This window comes from Tiliqua scincoides, chromosome 8, assembly GCF_035046505.1.
Source record: "Tiliqua scincoides isolate rTilSci1 chromosome 8, rTilSci1.hap2, whole genome shotgun sequence".
Classification (NCBI taxonomy): Eukaryota; Metazoa; Chordata; class Lepidosauria; order Squamata; family Scincidae; genus Tiliqua; species Tiliqua scincoides.
In genome coordinates this window covers 48,445,572-48,463,754 of record NC_089828.1, presented here as the reverse complement: position 1 = coordinate 48,463,754, position 18,183 = coordinate 48,445,572, and the positions used below count along the sequence as shown (strand labels likewise).

Genomic DNA, 18,183 nt, shown 5'->3' with positions numbered 1-18,183 from the left:
TGTAAGGATTTTTACAATTGAATGTTTTATTATTAATAATAAATAAAGTTAGTTCTTTGTAGATCTCTTTTTTGGTGGGGGGGGGTAGTGGGTCATCATAGATTATCATTTTAAAAGGTGGGTCCCAGTGCTAAAAAGTTTGGGAAGCACTGTACTAGGGCTGCTGTGTTGTTTTAAGTTTGGACTGGATGTTCGCATTGCATTCCTCAAGTGCGTGCCCTGAGAGTGCTTTCTCTCCGACTTCTGCCAGGGGGTTGGTACCTGGGGCCTCCTGTATGCAACGCAGCGCTCCCTCCCGCGGGGACCAAAGCGGGGGCTCTTCCAACCAAGCCTCTGTGGCCAGATGGCGCTGCAGTGGGGGGAGGGGAGGGCATTATTGTTGCCTGAACATTCCATCGCCACTAGAAGGTCCCGGGAATGGAACGTTGGATGTCTGAACGTTCCAACGTTCTATTGTTCTGTCGCCAACGTTCTATCCCCCCGCCCGGCGCCTACAAGAGCCTCTCCGGATTAGCAGCGCTCCAGTGGGGCGGGCGATCGGGGGGGGGGGAAGCCCGGCCTCTTTCTCTTCTCTTGCTCCTCCTGGATCCAGGGGAGGAGGGATCCAGCCGCTTAAGGGCAGTTGCCTCCGCCCCTCCATCCATCTCGCCCGCCTGTCCGCCCCCTCGCCTGCCAGCCCCATAGCGGCGACTCCTCCCCCCTTTCGCATCCCGGCCTGCTGTTGACAAATAAGGCGCGAGGAGGAGCGTCCGGCTGGGGAGCGGCTGCCTGGCTGGGAGCCTCCGATTGCGCTCCCGCGCAGCGCCCTTGTGCGCCCTTTGCAGCTGTCAGCAGCGCCCGGGGTGCCAGGGGGACGGGCACGGCGCGGGCATGTGGCAGACGCTGGCCATCGGCTCCGTTTTCTTCCCGGGACTCTTCGCTTTGTCCGTGCGGAGCCTCGCCTGGATCGCGCCGGCATGGTGCCTCAAGGACCGGATCGTGCTCAGTGGCAGGTACCAGCTGGCGCCGGCGGGGAGGGATGCTGGAGCGGAGCATCCCAAGGGGTCCAGCCCGGCATGATCGGGGGCGGGGTGGGGGAAAGGAATTCCACCCGGATTCTCTTATGCAACCGGATGGAGTGGACTGAGAGCCGGCACAAAAGTTGGAGGCGTGCAGTGGTCGGGGAGGAGGGGGCTGCGAGCCACGAGGCTGCGGGGGGGGGCAGGATCAAGGCCCTCTGTGTGTGTTGGGGGGGGCAAGTGGATAAAAGAAGCAGGAGGCTCTAGAAACTTTGCTTACAAAGAGATTGAGAGATACTTGTTGCTTCAACAAGTGAGTCAGGCTTCCGAGTAGCATAGCAGTGGCAGGATGGGGGGGGCGAAGCTAGCAATACACAAAACCATAGTCTGTATTGCGGGCTCAAGACATCACACACACACACTGCCCTTTGCAGTCTCACAATCAGGCTTCCGAGTAGCACAGCACTGGCAGGATTGGGGGGGGGGTTGAAGCTAGCAGTACAAAACTATAATCTGTAGCAGGGGTGCCCAAACCCTGGCCACTTGCGGCCCACAGGGGCTCCCAATCAGGCCCTCAGGGAACCCCCAGTCTCAAATGAGCCTCTGGCCTTCCAGAGACTTGCTGGAGCCCATGCTGGCCCAATGCAACTGCTCTCAGCATGAGGACGACTGTTTGACCTCTCACCTGAGCTGTAGGATGCAGGCTCCCTCCACTACTTGCTGTTTCATGTCTGTGATGCAGCAGTGGCAGCAAAGGAAAGGCTGGCCTTGCTTTGTGCAAGGCCTTTTATAGGCCTTGAGCCATTGCAGGACCTTCATTCATTCATATAAGTTCCATCTCTAATAAATTCATTTATGTAAATTTATGCAAATTTGAAATGTAAATTAATTCTTTTTTCCCTGGCCCCCTGACACAGTGTCAGAGAGATGATGTGGCCCTCCTACCAAAATGTTTGGACACCCCTGGTCTGTAGTGTGGACTCAAGACATCATGCGCGCGCGCACACACACACACACACACTGCCCTTTGCAGTCTCACAATCAGGCTTCCAAGTAGCATAGCACTGGCAGGATTGGGGGGGCCAAGCTAGGAATACAAAACCATAGTCTGTAGCGTGGACTCAAGACATCACATCGCACGCACACATATACACACACCACATAATGCCCTTTGCAATCAGGCTGATTGCCAGAGGAAAAATCCTTCAGCTCTCTGCCACCTTGAACACATTTGCCAGGGAGAAAACCTCATTGAGTGGCATTGCAGTGCAGCTGTTTGCAGAGGAGAATAAAGGCTTTTAATCCAGATTAAAGGGAAAGGTTTTAATCCAGGTCAAGGAACATCAGGGAAGGGGCTGTCGCAGTAGCGTAGCTAGGGGGGTGCAAAGCACTAAGTTTTGCAGGCACCTGAATGCCTCTGTTTTGCTCCCACTGCCTGGAATGGCTCTGAAGGGGAGGGGGAGGGGCTGCTTGCACAGCGTGTTCAGGCAGCTGCAAAATTTAGTGCTTTGCACCCCTTCTAGCTATGCCACTGGGATGTCGCTCAGTGATCAAGCCAGAGATTTGGGGTGGTGGGATACGAGTCCAGTCTTAATATAGCCCTCCGGCTGAGCTGAGACATGGCAACCCCACACTGGATTAATCACAATTGGGAGTGTTTGTAGTGGATTAATTCTAGTGGCCTGCCTCGGATCAGGATCTTCTGCAACAAAGCACATGCAGTCTAATCTACTGGGATCTGGGAACCTGCTTTGAATTTTCCAGCACTCTGCCTTGGAAAACATGTCAGAATGCTCCTAAGTGCCTGCAGAGTAGGGATGGCCCAAGACCTGTGGGCACCTGAAGCCAGCTGGCACATGTTACAGACCAGCTCCTGGCTCAGCAGCACGAGAGTATCTGTACCACCAGCTCACCACTTTTACCTTGCTTGGATTTGAAAATGAGGAGGGGAATGGAACGGAAGAGGAAGTGGAGGCGAGAAAAGTGGTGGACTGCTAGAGTGTCTCCCTGCTAGAGGCAGGCAAATGAGTCAGGTGGGTGTTCTCATGCTACCCCCTGCCACATTATAATTCACTACCTGAAGTTACTGCCTCAGAGCCCAATCCTATGCATGTCTACTCAGAAGTAAGTTCCATTATAGTCAGTTGGGCTTGCTCCCAGGGAAGTGTGGATGGGTTTGCAAACTTACAGCCCAATCCTATGCATGTCAACTCAAAAATAAGACCTATTAGAATCAATTGGGGCTTACTCCCATGGAAGTGTAGATAGGATTGGGCTGTTAGTCAACCCCAGCAGTGACTGAGATCAGGGAGTGACGTCCTGCCCTCCCCTCACCTTGCTTTCTCCTTGGAGCCCCCAATCCCTGGGGGATGCTTCCTCCCCCCCACCGCCTCCTCTTCCTCACCAACACTGAGGACCTGCATCTAAGTTCCTACACATGTGGAATGCAGTCAGGCCAACAACTGTCATCAACTTCTGAATGCTCCCATGAAAGTTCCACAGTCTCCTCTGGCAGATTCCTTTAGTGGGAAGTTCTGTATATTTATCACATGCTTTCCACCTTGTCTCCTCCCAGTAGCATTTCCCAGACTTCTGAAACAGGTTCTTTTTTCTCCTCAGAATTAAAGCTGGAGGATTAAAAAGTTGATTTACAGCCCAGCCCTATGCATGCTTCGTCAGCAGGGATGTTCAGTGTGGGTGGCAGGTGAGGCAGAATCACCCCACTGGAGCCCTTCAAAAAGCATGACTGCTGCTGCCTTCATGTGAGGTATGCAAGTTCACAACCTATGCTGGACAGTGGCTGGAGTATGTGCTTGTATGCTCGTAGCTACAGAGGTGGTGTTTTTCGAAGGATTCCGGTGGGGCACTTCTGCCCCACACTGCATGTCCCTGTTCCTCAGAAGAAAAGCCTTTCTTGCTTTGACACGGTAATCAATGGGGCTTGCTCCCAGGAAAGTGTGCATAGAATTGCCACCTAATAAGGGGACATGATGGAGGTTCATAAAACCAGAGTGGAGAAAGTGGATCAAAATGAGTTTTTCTCCTGCAACTAGAACCTCAGGGTCATCCAGTGAAGCTGGACTGGCAGAAGATTCAGGACAAAAATAACTTCTTCACAGAGTGCACAATTAACTTGTGGAACTCATTGCTACAAGAAATGTCAATGGCCACTAACCTAGATGGCTTTAAATTAGGATTAGACAAATTCATGCAGGAGAAGTGTATTGCTGGCTATGAATCATGACAGCTCTGTGGGACCTCCAAGTTGAGAGGCATTATGCCATTATTTCAGTCATGGAGCAGCAACCACAGGGAAAGCTGTCGTGTTTAAGCCCTTCTTATGGGCTTTCCAAAGCCTCTGGTTGGCTGCTATTGGAAAAAGGATGCTGGCTAGATAGGCCTTTGGTTTGATCCAGCAGGGCTCTTGTAGGATAACTTATTTGAGGAGAACTCTCCCTTTACACTCAAAAATGTGTGTAACAGCCTAATCCTAACTGAATCCAATTCCCCCCCACCTGATGCTCCAATCTGCTGGGGGGGGGGCAGTCATTCCCTTGCCTGGGGGTAAACCTTTGCTGGGAAGGTGTGTTGAGGCCACCAAGGGGGATGGGTTACCAGTGGTGCTTGTGCCCCCTCCCTACCTTGGTCTCTGCCCTGTTCTGCCCCTCCCCTCGCTGTTCCACCAACCCCTTGCCTCCCGCCTGACTGTCATGCTGACTTACTCTCACCGGTGGGCTGTTGCCATGTGGTCACTCATCTCTTGCAGTGGTGGCCCAACCATGTTGAATGGCAGGTCACCTTTTGCGACAGCTATAAAGTAGGCTGCACTAGGATGGGCCCCAAGCCTACCTGCCCTCAGTGGAGCAGGTAGTTTGTATTTCTGCATGAGTCATCAATCTGGGTGCGCCTCCCGATTTGGCTAGAGGCAAGCCCAGAGCTGTGGCTCCTGCAGAGACACAATAGGCAGCCTCCCCTTGGGAGTGACTGGCTGACATAGAGCCCAATCCTATGCACGTCTACTCAAAAGTCAGTCACATTATAGTCAGTGGGGCTTACTCCCAGGAAAGTGTGGCTAGGATTGCAGCCTCAGTCACCTGGTGCAGAGACATGGATTCATAACTAACCCCCAGCAGAAGCTGACAGGATGGAGATAAGGCCAGATCAGTGAATCATGCAAGGAAGCTGTGAGCAGCCTCTTGTGAGTTTTATTTATTCATTTATTTATTGAGGCACATAAGCATGTACACATTTGGGGGCATGGCTAGTTTTAAACACTACATGTGAAAGGATTCCAAATGCTTCTGCCTCTGATACTCCAGCCTCCCATTTTCCCCTCCATACTTCTTCATTTTCCGCTCTTCCTTTGGGAAACTAAAGAGTGGGAGGAGGAGCAGTGGAGGAGGGGGCAATCTATCCTCCCCCCCCCCCATCTGCTGTTTGAGTTCCTGCTCCAACCCTGTCTAAAAGGCTAATTGCTAACTTCCTTTTGCTTTCCTTTTGTCTTCAAAATGTTTGGGTAATTTGTGGCTGAGGGCCTGGGGGTGCACTGTTACACCCCTCCCCTCCATAACTTTCAGGAGACTGGCAAAAGGATATTGTTTTCACCATTGATACTCCATAGATAGGAAACATAAAAATGAATGACTGTCTATGATACTGAACACAGTGTTCATTTCCAGACCTGAATGAATGAGTAATTGAGGGCAGGCAGAGTTTATTGATATAAGTTTATTGATATAAGGATATTCGCTTTGTACTGCAGGACATAGCGACCTTGTCAATTTGCATTTTAACGGTTTGTGGTATGCCTGGAAGCTCTTTTGTGTGCTTTCCTCCACCAAACTCAAACAGTTTTTAAAGAAATTAGATCTGCCTCTCTTTATAACTTTTTTGCAACTGGGAACGTTTAAGTCTAAAGAGGCTCATCACAGTGAAGGGCACTCGAACTTGCACTAGGCCAGCGGCAGCAATGTTGTGCATGGCAGGTAATTAGACAGAGTAAGCACTGTAAACTGGAGGTGAGTGCTTTGTCATATGTAGCCGGAAGGGACTCACACCTTGGCTGCAATCCCACATGCTCTTTGTGGAGAAACTCAGTGGTGTGGGTGTCTTGTGTGCATGTAAGTGAATGAAAATCTAACAGTACAGCCTATTAATTTTTCTGCCTTTATAGTGATCAAACTGCATTCTGCTCTAGCTGACCTTCTCCCTGCCCACCAGAAGTGAGTGATTTTGTTCCTGTAGTACTGTGGTTTACACCAGGACCCACTTTTTAGAATGACAATCTGTCAGGACCCACCAAAAGTGATGTCATTAACCTGGAAATGATGTCACGGCCAGAAGTGACATCATCAAGCAGGAAATTTTTAACACCCCACATAGAACAAAATCAAATTAAAAAGTAAATGAAATTTTTATAGTAAGCATACCTTTAAAGACTTATTTAAAATAAAGAACCCTCCTAACCCTCCCAAGCAGTTGCATATTTGTTTAAAACAAAATTCCCAAACATCCAAAAGACTGCAATCCTATCCATACTTACCCAGGAGTAAGCCCCCCATTGACTATCATTGTTAGAAGCATATACATAGTAGCCTGTTCAAAGTACAGATCTGTAACATTTCCCCAAATGCAGTCACATACCATGATGGCATCAAGTCTAACATATTAAAAATAAAATACAAACAGAAATGAATGGGGGCCCACCGAAAATTGGCTTGCAACCCACCTAGTGTGTCCCGACCCACAATTCGAGAAACACCACTGTAGTACAACATATGGAAGCTGTCTCATACTGAGTCAGACTGTTGGTCCACCTAATAAGTGGCGTTGCTAGGGGGGGTGTGGGCTGCACCAGGTGATGTGCATGAGGGAGGGATGTACACTACTACTGGCCAAAAGTTTTAAAATCTTGGCATTTTTGAATAATACCAACATGTTGTGTATCATTAGAAGCCTAATTTCATGCGGAAGGCAGTGAAATAAACTGCACCGAAATCTCTCTATTCAATCAAAAGTTATAGCAAAAAAACCAGCAGGGGTGGGATGATGCAGCAGGGGTGGGATGGGATGAACTCCCATGCAGTTCCCATGCATCCCATGCACTCCCACCCAGGAGGGGTGGGATGGGATGAACTCCCATGGAGTTCAAGGCACTGCCCCACTCACTGCATGGGAGAAGGTCCATCACAGGGGGTGACATGCTGGCCTCCTGCACTGGGTGACGCCACTGCATCTGGCTCACTTTTATCTGTACAGTGACTGGCAGCATCTTGCCAAGTTTCAGACAGGGACTGGTAGCAGCTATTGCTGTGTATGCCCTACCTTTCCCAGCCCTACCTGGAGTTGCCATGAGTTGAATCCACCATCTTTCTGCATGCGCAGCTTTTGCTACTGAGCTGCAGCTACCCTGCCACTCTGGTCAACCACTCTCCTCCTCAAAATCCCTTTCCCTTTGAAACTCAGGGAGAAGGAGAAGCAGCAACAGTGGGAACTGGTGAACTATTCAGCAAGAAGGCTGCATTTGATATATTGCCAACTGCATCAGGAAGTCTTGGCCCAGCCTCAAGGACAGGATGGAAATGAAATAAACTCATTAAGCCATTGCCATAATTATTGGCAATTACCATGAACAGGCAGAGTCTATAACAGGATGCTGTGTTGCAACAGTAACAGGTTTTTTCACCCTTTGTGATTTCTTTCAGGCTGGTGTCCTCGGTCCAAGCCACAATGGCGACCCTCTCAGGAATCCTTGTTATCTTTAACTGCAATGATGTTGTGCATGACAGGTAATTAAAAAGACTGAGTGTGGTCAACCAGAGGTAGGTACATGCCATTTCCGGCTAGAAAGTGCTTTTGCCTGCAGAGTAATGGCGCTTTGGCTGCAATCCTGCATGTGCTTTGTGTCTGGTGTTGGTTTACTCAAGAGAAAGTGTGTTGGAAGGTCAGCATTTGGAGAGTAGCCTCATAGACCGGGAAGTTTGGTTTGGCCATGTGGGGTGGGGCGGGGTGGGGCGATGAGGGGCAGAATGGTAGCTAAGGATGCAACAGGCTCTGTTTAGCAGGCCAAGCAAAAGCCAGTCTCCTCATATTAAGATCTTGGAGGGCTATCAGTCAAGGCAGCTGGGACCATTTCCCTTGACCAGGAAGGAATGGAATGTGCTGCCAGGGACATGTCTTGGGTGCTCTGTGCAAAGATGGGTGGCAGTGTTGGATTGGCAGGCCCTGTAAAGGAGATTTAGTGGGTGCCAGCTCACAGCACCTTCTGGAGCTGTGTCTTCTGGAATGAATAGCAGGCTTCTTTACTCAGCTTGTGATTGGTCTGTGGAACTCTTTGCCACAGGATGTGGTGATGGCAACTGGCCTGGACACCTTTAAAAGGGGATTGGACAAGTTTCTGGAGGAAAAATCCATTACAGGGTACAAGCCATGATGTGTATGTGCAACCTCTTGATTTTAGAAATGGGTTATGTCAGAAGGCCAGATGCAAGGGAGGGCACCAGGATGCAGGTCTCTTGTTATCTGGTGTGCTCCCTGGGGCATTTGGTGGGCCGCTGTGAGATACAGGAAGCTGGACTAGATGGGCCTATGGCCTGATCCAGTGGGGCTGTTCTTATGTTCTTGTCCAACCCAGAGGTTTTTTTTTTACACACCAGCAACCACAGGGACTGATGTTGTGCACAATTCTTTCTGTGCCTGAAGATTCTGAGGCTTGAGCACAAACAGTCCTGGGCAGGTTAACTAGTATAGCCCCCCCCCCCATCTCTGGCCATGAGGCTGTGGTGTGAGCCCCAAGACCGCAACAGATCCTGCTGAGCTTACCCAGTCAGACATGATCAAGGAAATTGTTCAGCTCACAGCTTTTATGAGGCAAGAAAAAAAATTCCATTGTATGGGAGCACCAAAGCGTCTTTTGTGTGTCTGCTCCTTCCTCTCCATCCCTCCCCATATTTCCTCCTGCCCTCAAGTGACAGACACTTCATTTCCCAGTACTCTTCCAGAGCCTGGAGGGGTGACATCAGTGGCTACTATGCAGAGCCCCACCCTGGAAATCCTACTCTGATAAGGAAACAGGTTTCTCTCCATGCAAGGTGGGGGTGCTCTAGGCTTGGACCCAGGCATTTTGGCATGTTGGAGCTGGAGAGGCTGCTGGAAGGCAATACAAAACACAACCCTAAATGGAAGTAGCCTAGTCTTAGTAAGACTAGTTAGACTTTAGTAAGACTAAATTCTAATTTTTGGAAAAAAAAAAAAATTAGGTTACTGAGCACTTGTCACTCATCCCAGTAATTTTGCAACCATTAGCAACAATGCTGGGATGCAGAATGTGTTTTTCTTTGGAATGAGCAATTGGATAGAAATTCTGCTTCCACATTTTTATTATTAATTATTATTAACAGTATTTATATACCGCTTTTCAACTAAAAGTTCACAAAGCGGTTTACAGAGAAAAATCAAATAACTAAATGGCTCCCTGTCCCAAAAGGGCTCACAATCTAAAAAGATGCAAATGAATACCAGCAGACAGCCACTAGAACAGACACTGCTGGGGTGAGGTGGGTCAGTTACTCTCCCCCTGCTAAAAAAAGGAGCACCCACTTGAAAAAGTGCCTCTTACCCAATTAGCAGGGGTATTTTTCTTGAATAAAACCCTTAAATGAATGGATGGATGGATAAATAAGCCCTTAAATAAATAAAAGGGATTAAAGGCACTTAAAAAAAAATAAAGTTGAATATTTAGGGAATATTACTGGGTATGAGGCCCTGTGACTATGGGCGCAATCCTAACCAACTTTCCAGCACTGGCCTTGCCACAGTGCAGCCCCAAGGCAAGGTAACAAACATGCCCTTACCTCAAGGAGGCCCCTTGACTGCCTCCCCACTGCAGGATGCAGTGCATGCCACTATTTCAGTGCTGGAAAGTTCATTAGGATTGCACCCTATGGCTCTCAGGCTGCAAACAGTTACCCAGGAGTAGGTCCCATTGATTATAATTGGCTTTACCTCTGAGTAGACATGCATAGGCTTGGGCTCTGAGGCTTCCTAAGGAGGCAGGAATGGTTGCTAGGGTAGGTACAAGCAGTCATGAGTCTTCCCTAATATCTGTGTCTATACGGGCATCCTGTTTTGAGCCTTCCACCAGCTTCCCATTACCCTTTGCATCCAGCACAATTCCTCATCACTGAACTTCCTGCTCCCCAGTCTTGTCAATTACTTTTATGGCTCCAGCTCCACCATCTCAAGGAACCCCAAAATTACATGCTGCTCAGTACTGTTTGGGAAGAAAATATGTAAAATAAAAAGTCTGAGATAATAAGTAATTAAATGTCTCTGGTTTCCTTCTGACCTCCAACAGTCCCTATCAAAATACATTTGACCTAGCTCTTAACTTTCATTCCCTCCCCAAGAATACTCCCTGACTTGTGCTCATCCCTCATAACCTTCTCCTTTTGTGGTCTCTTCCACTTGTTGGTGTTTACATTGTAGCCTCCTTGGGGCAGTAACCTTTTCCTAAAATTGTTGCTTAAGTACGCTATTTTGTTACCTTAGAAGTTCACACCGCTAGGGGATGGGTCTGTACAGCAGGAGATAAAGCTGGGTAAAAATTTGTTATTGCAAGCAGACATATTTGTGAGTTTGAACTCTTCCAAATTGTGCGAGCTTCATCGCAGAAGTAGGAAAAGGGGAGGTTATGTCTGACTGTTATTTCTTCATACCCTTATGTGCGTGTAGAGGAGCTAAGGAATGCACAAATGGAGATATTTTGCGTGTCTGGTTTTCAGCTAACACCAAGGAACACAAATAAAGAGGGAAAAGCAAAGTTCTCCCTCCCAGTCCTCAAAGCCTTCAGATTCTACCTTTTAGAAAGCTGATGATTGTTGCATACAAATTAATTATCCCTTTGTGAACATGCAAATAAATGACTGGAACAGAAGCAACATTAGTTTGCCCCCCAATGTGCTTTTAAAATGTCTTTTTTGTGCATTTCGATGGTGGATGTTCACTAGGGATTTGATCTGATGATGCTTTTTAGTCTGATATCTTTTTAGAGAGATAAATGGCAGTGCAAAACCTGGAAAGTTTACTCAGAAATACCTCCCATTGTGTTAAATGGGATTTATTCCTACGCAAGTGGAATAAATGGGCACAGGATTGTAGCAAGTGGAATAAGTGGGCACAGGATTGTAGCCTCAGGACAGCACACAAGAGATTGTCTTGCCAAATTCCCATTCTGAGCTTTGTCTGAAGAACATATGCCCAGAACTAATACGTTCCCCCAGCTTAACCACAGCAAGATCTAGCAGACTGCAAAAAACTACCACTGTACCCAGGCACCAACAGGAAGGAGTCTAGTAGATGGCTAGCTTGCCTGTAAATCTGCAGGGTCCCTCCTTCAAGCAGTAGTCCCTTTTGATACAGTAACACCACCTCAGCTCTCCACCACTCAGCAGTCTCTATTGGATTAGTCCGGGTGCCAGTTTGTGGTTCATCCTCCAGTCCGTCAGGATGCCAGTTAGCTGTTTGCTTGCTGGTCTGTGAATTAGTGTGCCAGAAAGTCAGTCAACCAGAGAGTCAGTCCAATAAGTAGAGGAGTGAGTGAGTGAGTGAGTGAGTGAGTCAGTCAGTCAGTCAGTCAGTCAACAAGCCAATAGGTCAGTTAGCCACAAAGTCAGTCCATTCAGCCAAGTCCCTACCTCTCACTCAACCTACAACCCACAGATCCTTCCTGCATCAGGTGCTCTTTATATTTTTGGAGACCTCATTGCCTCTAGTGGCTGCAGCTGTGCAGCGCACCCTCTGCTGAAAGCCCAGGCTTGAACCCTTAAAGAGACCACTGCTGACAGCACATCCTATCTCCTCGCCAGATCTTCTTCGATTCCAATACAGAGATGCATAAAATAAGGATTGATACAGAGAGGGAGAGTGGCAGAGAGAGAAAAAGTTTTCTTTCTCTCATTATAGTAGAATTTGAGATTGTCCAAAGAAGATGATTAGCAGCTGGTTTAGGACTGACCAAAGGAAGTAGTTCGCAGATACGTGGAACTCATTGCCACAAGATGTTGCATTCGCTTAGTTGGTTTTAAAAAAGGATTATACAAATTTATGGATGAGAAGACTATCACTAGATATTAACTATGACCGCTGAATGGGGCCTCCGTGTTCAGTGTCTGTGTACCTCTGATGACACTGGAGAGTAACAAAAGGGAGGGACCGTTATCTTCATGCCTGATTGTGAGCTTCCCAGAGGAATATAGCTGAAACAGTCAGGGCACAATCCTAACCCCTTATGTCAGCGCTTTCCAGCACTGACATAAGAGCAATGCAGCTCTGAGGTAAGGGAACAAACATTCCCTTACTTTGAGGAGGCCTCTGTGAGTGACACCCAACTGCCGGATGCAGCACATGTCCCATTGGTACCGCTACGCCAGTGCTGGAAAGCACTGACATAAGGGGTTAGGACTGTGCCCTTAATCCCATTTACTGTTGGAAACAGGATGCTGGTCTGATCCATGAAGGCAATTCTTACATTCTGATAGCAGTATTGAACACCCAGTGAAACTGATATTGCTAATAGTGATATTGAACTTGGAGAGCTAATAGGCAACAGTATCCATGCCTGATCTTGGAAGCTAAGCAGGGTCAGGCCTTGTTAGTACTTGGATGGGAGACCACCTGTGGGAATACCAGGTGCTGTAGGCTTATACCATAGTCTTTCGAGACTGAAGGTTGCCAACCAATCCAATATTATTTAGATAGATGGTAGCATCTGGTAGCTGATGGCTTGTGAGATTTCATACTTCACATCTGTAATGAAGGGGTTGCCAGACAGCCTATGGCATGCCAGTTCCAAGGTAAAATTTCATGTTTTCAGATTTGAAATGCTGCATTTAAATTGCAATTGGCAAAATGAAATCACACACCCCCTTTATTTTTGCAAAATGGCATAATTTTTAAATCCCCAGGTGTGATGCCCCCGAACACAACTCTCCTTAACTCCCCTCTCCTCCTCCTAAACAGGCATTGGATCGCCCAGGAATACATCTGGATCATCGTTGCCTACATGGTTTACGACATCTACATCATGTACCTTTGCCACTGGCACAAGTGTGCGGAGAAGGGGGCGACTGATAGGAAACACTCCCTGGTCAGTGTGAAGAGCTTCCTATGGAGGGAGAGGTTGATGGTGACTCACCATCTTTTCATCCTCATCATACTGACACCAGTGGCTGTGGTAAGAGCACAGGCAGGAGGTTGCCCCCTTGGGAGCGGGTTGGCAGGGCTGCTCTGAATGTTGTTTTGGACCACTCTCCTGCCCAGACTGAAACAGGCCTTGGAAATATACAGGCGTGCCCTGGTATCTGTGGGGGATGTGTTCCTCGTCATCCAGTAGATACCGGAAACCACGGATACGGAAGGACACTAGCCCCCCTGCCTGTCCCTGGTGAGGCCAAGAAGTGCTTACAGCGTGATGTTCTTGTTTAACCATCTTGCTTAAACTGAACTGCCAAACGTGCAGGCAAGCAGCCTACAAGAGGCTAACAGGAAGCAGGAACTCCTGCCCTCTAGTGTGCAGGCTGATTGCAGAGGCATCTTGCCCCTACTGTGATCATATGCAGCAATACATTTGCATGACCACGAAGGCACTGTGTAGCGCAAGATCTACCACTTAAAACATTGTGCCTTTAATTGGAAAAACAATTCCTACTGTATATGGCAGTGGTTTTCAAACTGGGGCGTCGCGACGCCCCAGCCTGAAGGCCCTGGTTTCTGCCCCCTTAAGGGGCAGGGGCAGCAAGGAGGCAGTGATGCGATCCCCAGGATTGCGTCACTAAGGGGGCTACAGGGACTGAGATGCACTCACCAGTCCCTGCAGCAGCCGCCCTGGGGTGCGGGGAGCCCTGCGCGAGTGTCTGCAGGGCTCCCCAGGCTTCTAAAAGGTTTTGCGGAGATGGAGCTCCATTCTGAGTTCCAGCTTGCCTTCCCTTCTGGCTTTTCCCCTCTGGACAATCCCCATTTTTCCCTTCCTGCCCTTCCGGCTGCCTCCTGAGGTTCCTGTTTCTTCTCCTTCCATAGGCTCTTCTCCCTGCCTTGCTCCTCTGTAGCAGCTCCAGAGGGACACTACATTGGGGCACTGCATCATGGGGGTATTAAATGGCAATACACTGCATGCTGGAAGGAGGGAACTGCCACCCAGGGAAAAAGGGCACTAGCAGTGGCTGCAGGCTGGGCGCCCGCTCGGGTCACTGGGTCATTGGCATCAGCTTGATTGTTCAGACTCTTGATGCCAATCTTGTGTGCATGATTGTAATCCTGTCTGTGGTCTCTTTTCACAGCACCTCAGAGGCCAGCTTGGTGATTTCTTCGTTGGCTGCATTTACACAGCGGAGCTGAGCACCCCCTTCGTATCTTTGGGCAAGGTCTTAGTGCAGGTAAACTCTGTACCCATATTCCTCAACTGATAGAGGCATTTGTTTTGCGATAAACCAGGAGGCAGACATCTGAGTGCAGCTCAAAAACGCTGACTGTCAGAATGTGAAAAGAGGAAGCATCTCTGGCTGTCTTGCTTGTGTTTCTGCACAAGCCACTGATCTGAGATGCCTTCCGATTGGAAAGAGGGAAGCTTAGTTCAGTGACTGTCATGGAGAGACTCGAGGCTGCCTGCTCTACGGGCAGCTAATTCTGCCAATGCTGCAGAAATGATGTAATCATATTTAGTTTAGACGCACAGATTAGCTCTCCTCCTTTAGAGGCTGACCGGCAAAAGGAAAGGCCAGAGCAGTGATGCATATAGAGGCCTGACGGGCAAGTTCCTTGGAGCACAGGATCGTCCTCGATTTCTCTTCTTAGGAAATGTCTGAGTGATCCAGTAACACCTGATTCAGACATAAAACAGAAGCATCTGCCCTTAGTAGATTGGCAGGAGGCAAAGACAGAGCAATAAATCATTCAGAGACACGACAGACAGCCTCCTTTGCCTTTTGGCACATAGACTGGGAATTGTTAGTTAATTATATGCTATTAGTTGTTGATCAACTACCAAGTGCCCTCATACATTGAGGCAGAATACTGGGGTAGAAATGATTTTAATAAACAGAATGATTCTGGGTTAGAAAATCATACTGGGTTAGAAAATATTTCTCCGTTTGGGATTCTGGTTCTTCTTATCTAACCTTTTCACTCTTTCTCTTTTCTCCTTACTTTTGGGTGTTAGCTAAAAATGCAGGATTCTCTCTTACACAAAGTGAATGGTGTTCTCATCCTGGTGACCTTCTTCCTGTGCCGGATCCTCCTGTTCCCATACATGTACTGGGCCTACGCGCGCCACTCAGGCCTGCCCGTCTACAAGGTGCCGTTCCACATTCCCTTCCATTGCAATGTGACCAACGCTTTGCTCATCGCTCCTCAGCTGTACTGGTTTGCCCTCATCTGCCGGAAGGCAGTGCGACTCTACAGCAGCTCACCGGTTCCAGACAGAGCCAGATAGCGATGGGTCCGAGACTATTTTGCCAGCACCGGGCTGGGGAAACCAGTCCACCTTGCCTTATCACACTGCGGTTTGAGATTCTAAGGGGACTCTTGACCTGCAGTGGAAGCCTGAGTCGCCTCTGTGGCAGCGCAGCAGAAACAAGGCTGGTCTCCATCACCAAAACCCTCTTATCTCTTCCACATGCAAGATTCAGCGGAGTCTGTGATTGCAGAATCAAGGAGCTGATCCAGGAAAATGGTAGCTGGATGCTGAGTGGTACCACCCAGAAGTTGTTGCCAGCCAGAAGGACTAGAGCACTGTTAGCTGCACATTGAGCTTTGAGGGGGTCCTATCAGGGTTCGTAGACGGGGACCTGAAACAGCAGCCTGGGATCCCATGTCCTTCCTTCTCCTAGTGCCAAGTTAATTCTTTGACTCTGCCCTGCTATTTCCTCCCTGTGCATTACTGTCCCTAAAAATCTGCACCTTCCCCCCCCAGTCCACCTTAAGGTTAAATGCAAACCTCTGCAGCAGAACAGATACACACACACTCCCTTCAATTGCACAAGACGTTCCAGCAGCAGAATGAAGGTTTCCTTGTTCAAACATGCAAAGCTTCCTTCTGCTTTTTTTTTTTTTTAAACATCATAAACCTGCCTAAGATTATGGCTCCTGTCAGAATCTGTGTGTTGCAATTGCAGAATTCTGTTTCCTGACTGGAGGAAAGGCAGGAGAGAAATGTGACTAACTCTCTTGAAAATTGGATCTTTCATTTTTTATTTTTTTTAAAGCAAGTTTCTAGTCCTTGTGCCTGCCTTATGCCATGACAGAGGCTGGGCAGAGGGATCAAAGGTCAGCTCTTGTGAGCAGCGTCTTTCATGCCTCTTTCCTCCTCCCCTTAAGAGAAGCAGAATGAATTGTGCAATGTAAGCAGTTTGCTGAAAGACTTACCAGAAGCTCACTGGTAGGGCATGTGCCTTGCATGCTGAAGGTGTCAGGTTCAATCCCAAACCTGATTGGACTGGGAAAAGGTTGTCTGAAACCCTGAAGAACTGCTGCAGATCCGTGCACGCACTACTGAGCTAGATGGACCAATGGTCTGACAATAAGCTAGATACATGGGGGAGGGCTGTAGTCTCATAGTAGAGCACCTGCCTTGCTTGCCTAGATCACAGGTTCTATCTCAAAAATCGGAGGCAGTGAGGCTGGGAAGATACAGTCAGCCAGAGAAGGATCACTGGACACAGTACATCTGGGTGGCACATAAAATACACTTTCCCCCTGCTGTTTGCAGACTTTGAAACTCTGCAGAGCAGTCATTCCTAAACCTTTTCATCAGATGGTGCCATTCACCAACTGGGTCACTGGCCACAGCTCCCCATTAGAGCTACAATCCTATACATTGTATACAGTGGTGGGTTTTTTACGAGGATTCAGCCACTTCCCTGGCTGGCTTCCGTGGCTTCCCATGGAGTCTCAACTCAAGGATGGAAATATCAGTCAGCCTGAGAATTTGAGTGGAAGGAACATCAACTGTTGATGCCCTATATAGGTTTCTGAAGCTGGATGAGCATTTCAAATTCTTTTCATCGGAGGCAGGGGAAGAATCTTGCCATAGATGCCAACTTACATCACAACTTCCAAAAGGTTGGGGGCAGTTGAGGAGGTTGCCATAGGTATTTGCCAAAAACTCAAATGGTGTGGTTTGGGTGCATTTTTCCTTCCACCAAGGAGGTATTTTGCACTCTGGCTTCTTGATGAACTTTTGACTAGAGAAAGAAAGACTGGCATTTAAGACACTGAGGGATTTGGAGGTGGAAGCAGCCCTAAAGGCAGTGCAAGGAGGGGACCGGCGGATCTGTTGCACAGAGAAACAGTGGCAAGCTTCTGTTTTTTTCCAGTACTGAAAAGATACACCACACACTGTGTGACTGTACTGTAATTCCACAGCCGTTTGTGGTTGAAGAATCATGAGGCAGACCCACCTTCCTTATCAGTCCTTATGCAAGGAACATCCTGCCACAACACACAGCTGTCAAGAGTCCAGCAGCAGCAGCGAGGCTCAGTTGGTCCTACTCCGGGCATGGAAAGTGGGAGCCATGGCATTCCAGTTTGGCCCTCTGCATTTTACACTGCAAGCTCTGTTCAGGCCTCAATCACTGGCTGTAAAATGGGTGTATTAGAAGGAAAAAATAATAACTGAAGTTGGGCATTGTATAGTCTGATTGTCATATATGGGAACAACCAGGCAGCTGAGGGAGGGGGAATCTCCATTTGGGACCCTGTCCCAAAGTAAATTCAAATATTGTGTGGGGGGGGGGGGCTGAAAAATAATGCCACGTGGCTGCTGCTTGACATGGCAGAGATGTGGCTGGACCATTCTAAAGGTATTTCCTACATAGGTCAGACTGATATATACCCTTTTGCTGTGCCAACTGCTGGCAGGAAGGTGCCATGTTGGTGCAGGGGCCTCTCCACACAATCAGCCAATCAGGCTCAAGCTGAAAAGGATCCATGCCTTTGCAGGGGCTCTGTGGGCAACCTCTTATTTTCCTTTGGGGAAGGGTGGCTGTCAGTTTCTTATACCCAAAGGAGCCAGATTCTCCTTTATTACGCTGCTGGGGGAGAGAGGTGGTGTTGGCGTAACCTTGATGACTCCCAAGGCTAGTCTGATCTCCTCCCCTTCCTGCTCTGTGTCGCAAACTTAGGGGGGTTTGGG

General features: G+C 48.4%; 2 protein-coding genes across 3 annotated transcripts in view; one reads left to right on the top strand and one right to left on the bottom strand.

The window, feature by feature from the left end:
* Nucleotides 1–6,752, bottom strand: part of RPH3AL (rabphilin 3A like (without C2 domains)) — a 174,246-nt gene extending 167,494 nt beyond the window's left edge. Inside the window, exon 1 of the mRNA XM_066635643.1 lies at nt 6,727–6,752. The gene's annotated coding sequence lies outside the window, so the exon portion shown is untranslated. The remainder of the gene's footprint in view (nt 1–6,726) is intronic.
* On the top strand, nt 752–17,683 carry TLCD3A (TLC domain containing 3A). Of its 2 annotated transcripts, none has more exons than XM_066635644.1 (5): nt 752–992; nt 7,703–7,786; nt 13,017–13,230; nt 14,333–14,428; nt 15,211–17,683. In XM_066635644.1, the coding sequence occupies exons 1-5, from the start codon at nt 871–873 to the stop codon at nt 15,481–15,483; spliced, it is 789 nt and encodes a 262-aa protein (XP_066491741.1). In that variant the 5' UTR covers nt 752–870; the 3' UTR covers nt 15,484–17,683. The 2 variants fall into 2 exon arrangements, with proteins under 2 accessions (XP_066491741.1, XP_066491742.1); XM_066635645.1 differs by lacking the exon at nt 752–992 and adding an exon at nt 3,709–3,765.
* Nucleotides 17,684–18,183: the final 500 nt, after the last annotated feature.

Coding starts and splice junctions, on each gene's coding strand:
- TLCD3A (XM_066635644.1), top strand. CDS start 871: ATGTGGCAGACGCTGGCCATCGGCTCCGTTTTCTTCCCGGGACTCTTC. Junction 7,787..13,016: donor AATGATGTTGTGCATGACAG/GTAATTAAAAAG, acceptor CCTCCTAAACAG/GCATTGGATCGCCCAGGAAT. Junction 13,231..14,332: donor TACTGACACCAGTGGCTGTG/GTAAGAGCACAG, acceptor CTCTTTTCACAG/CACCTCAGAGGCCAGCTTGG.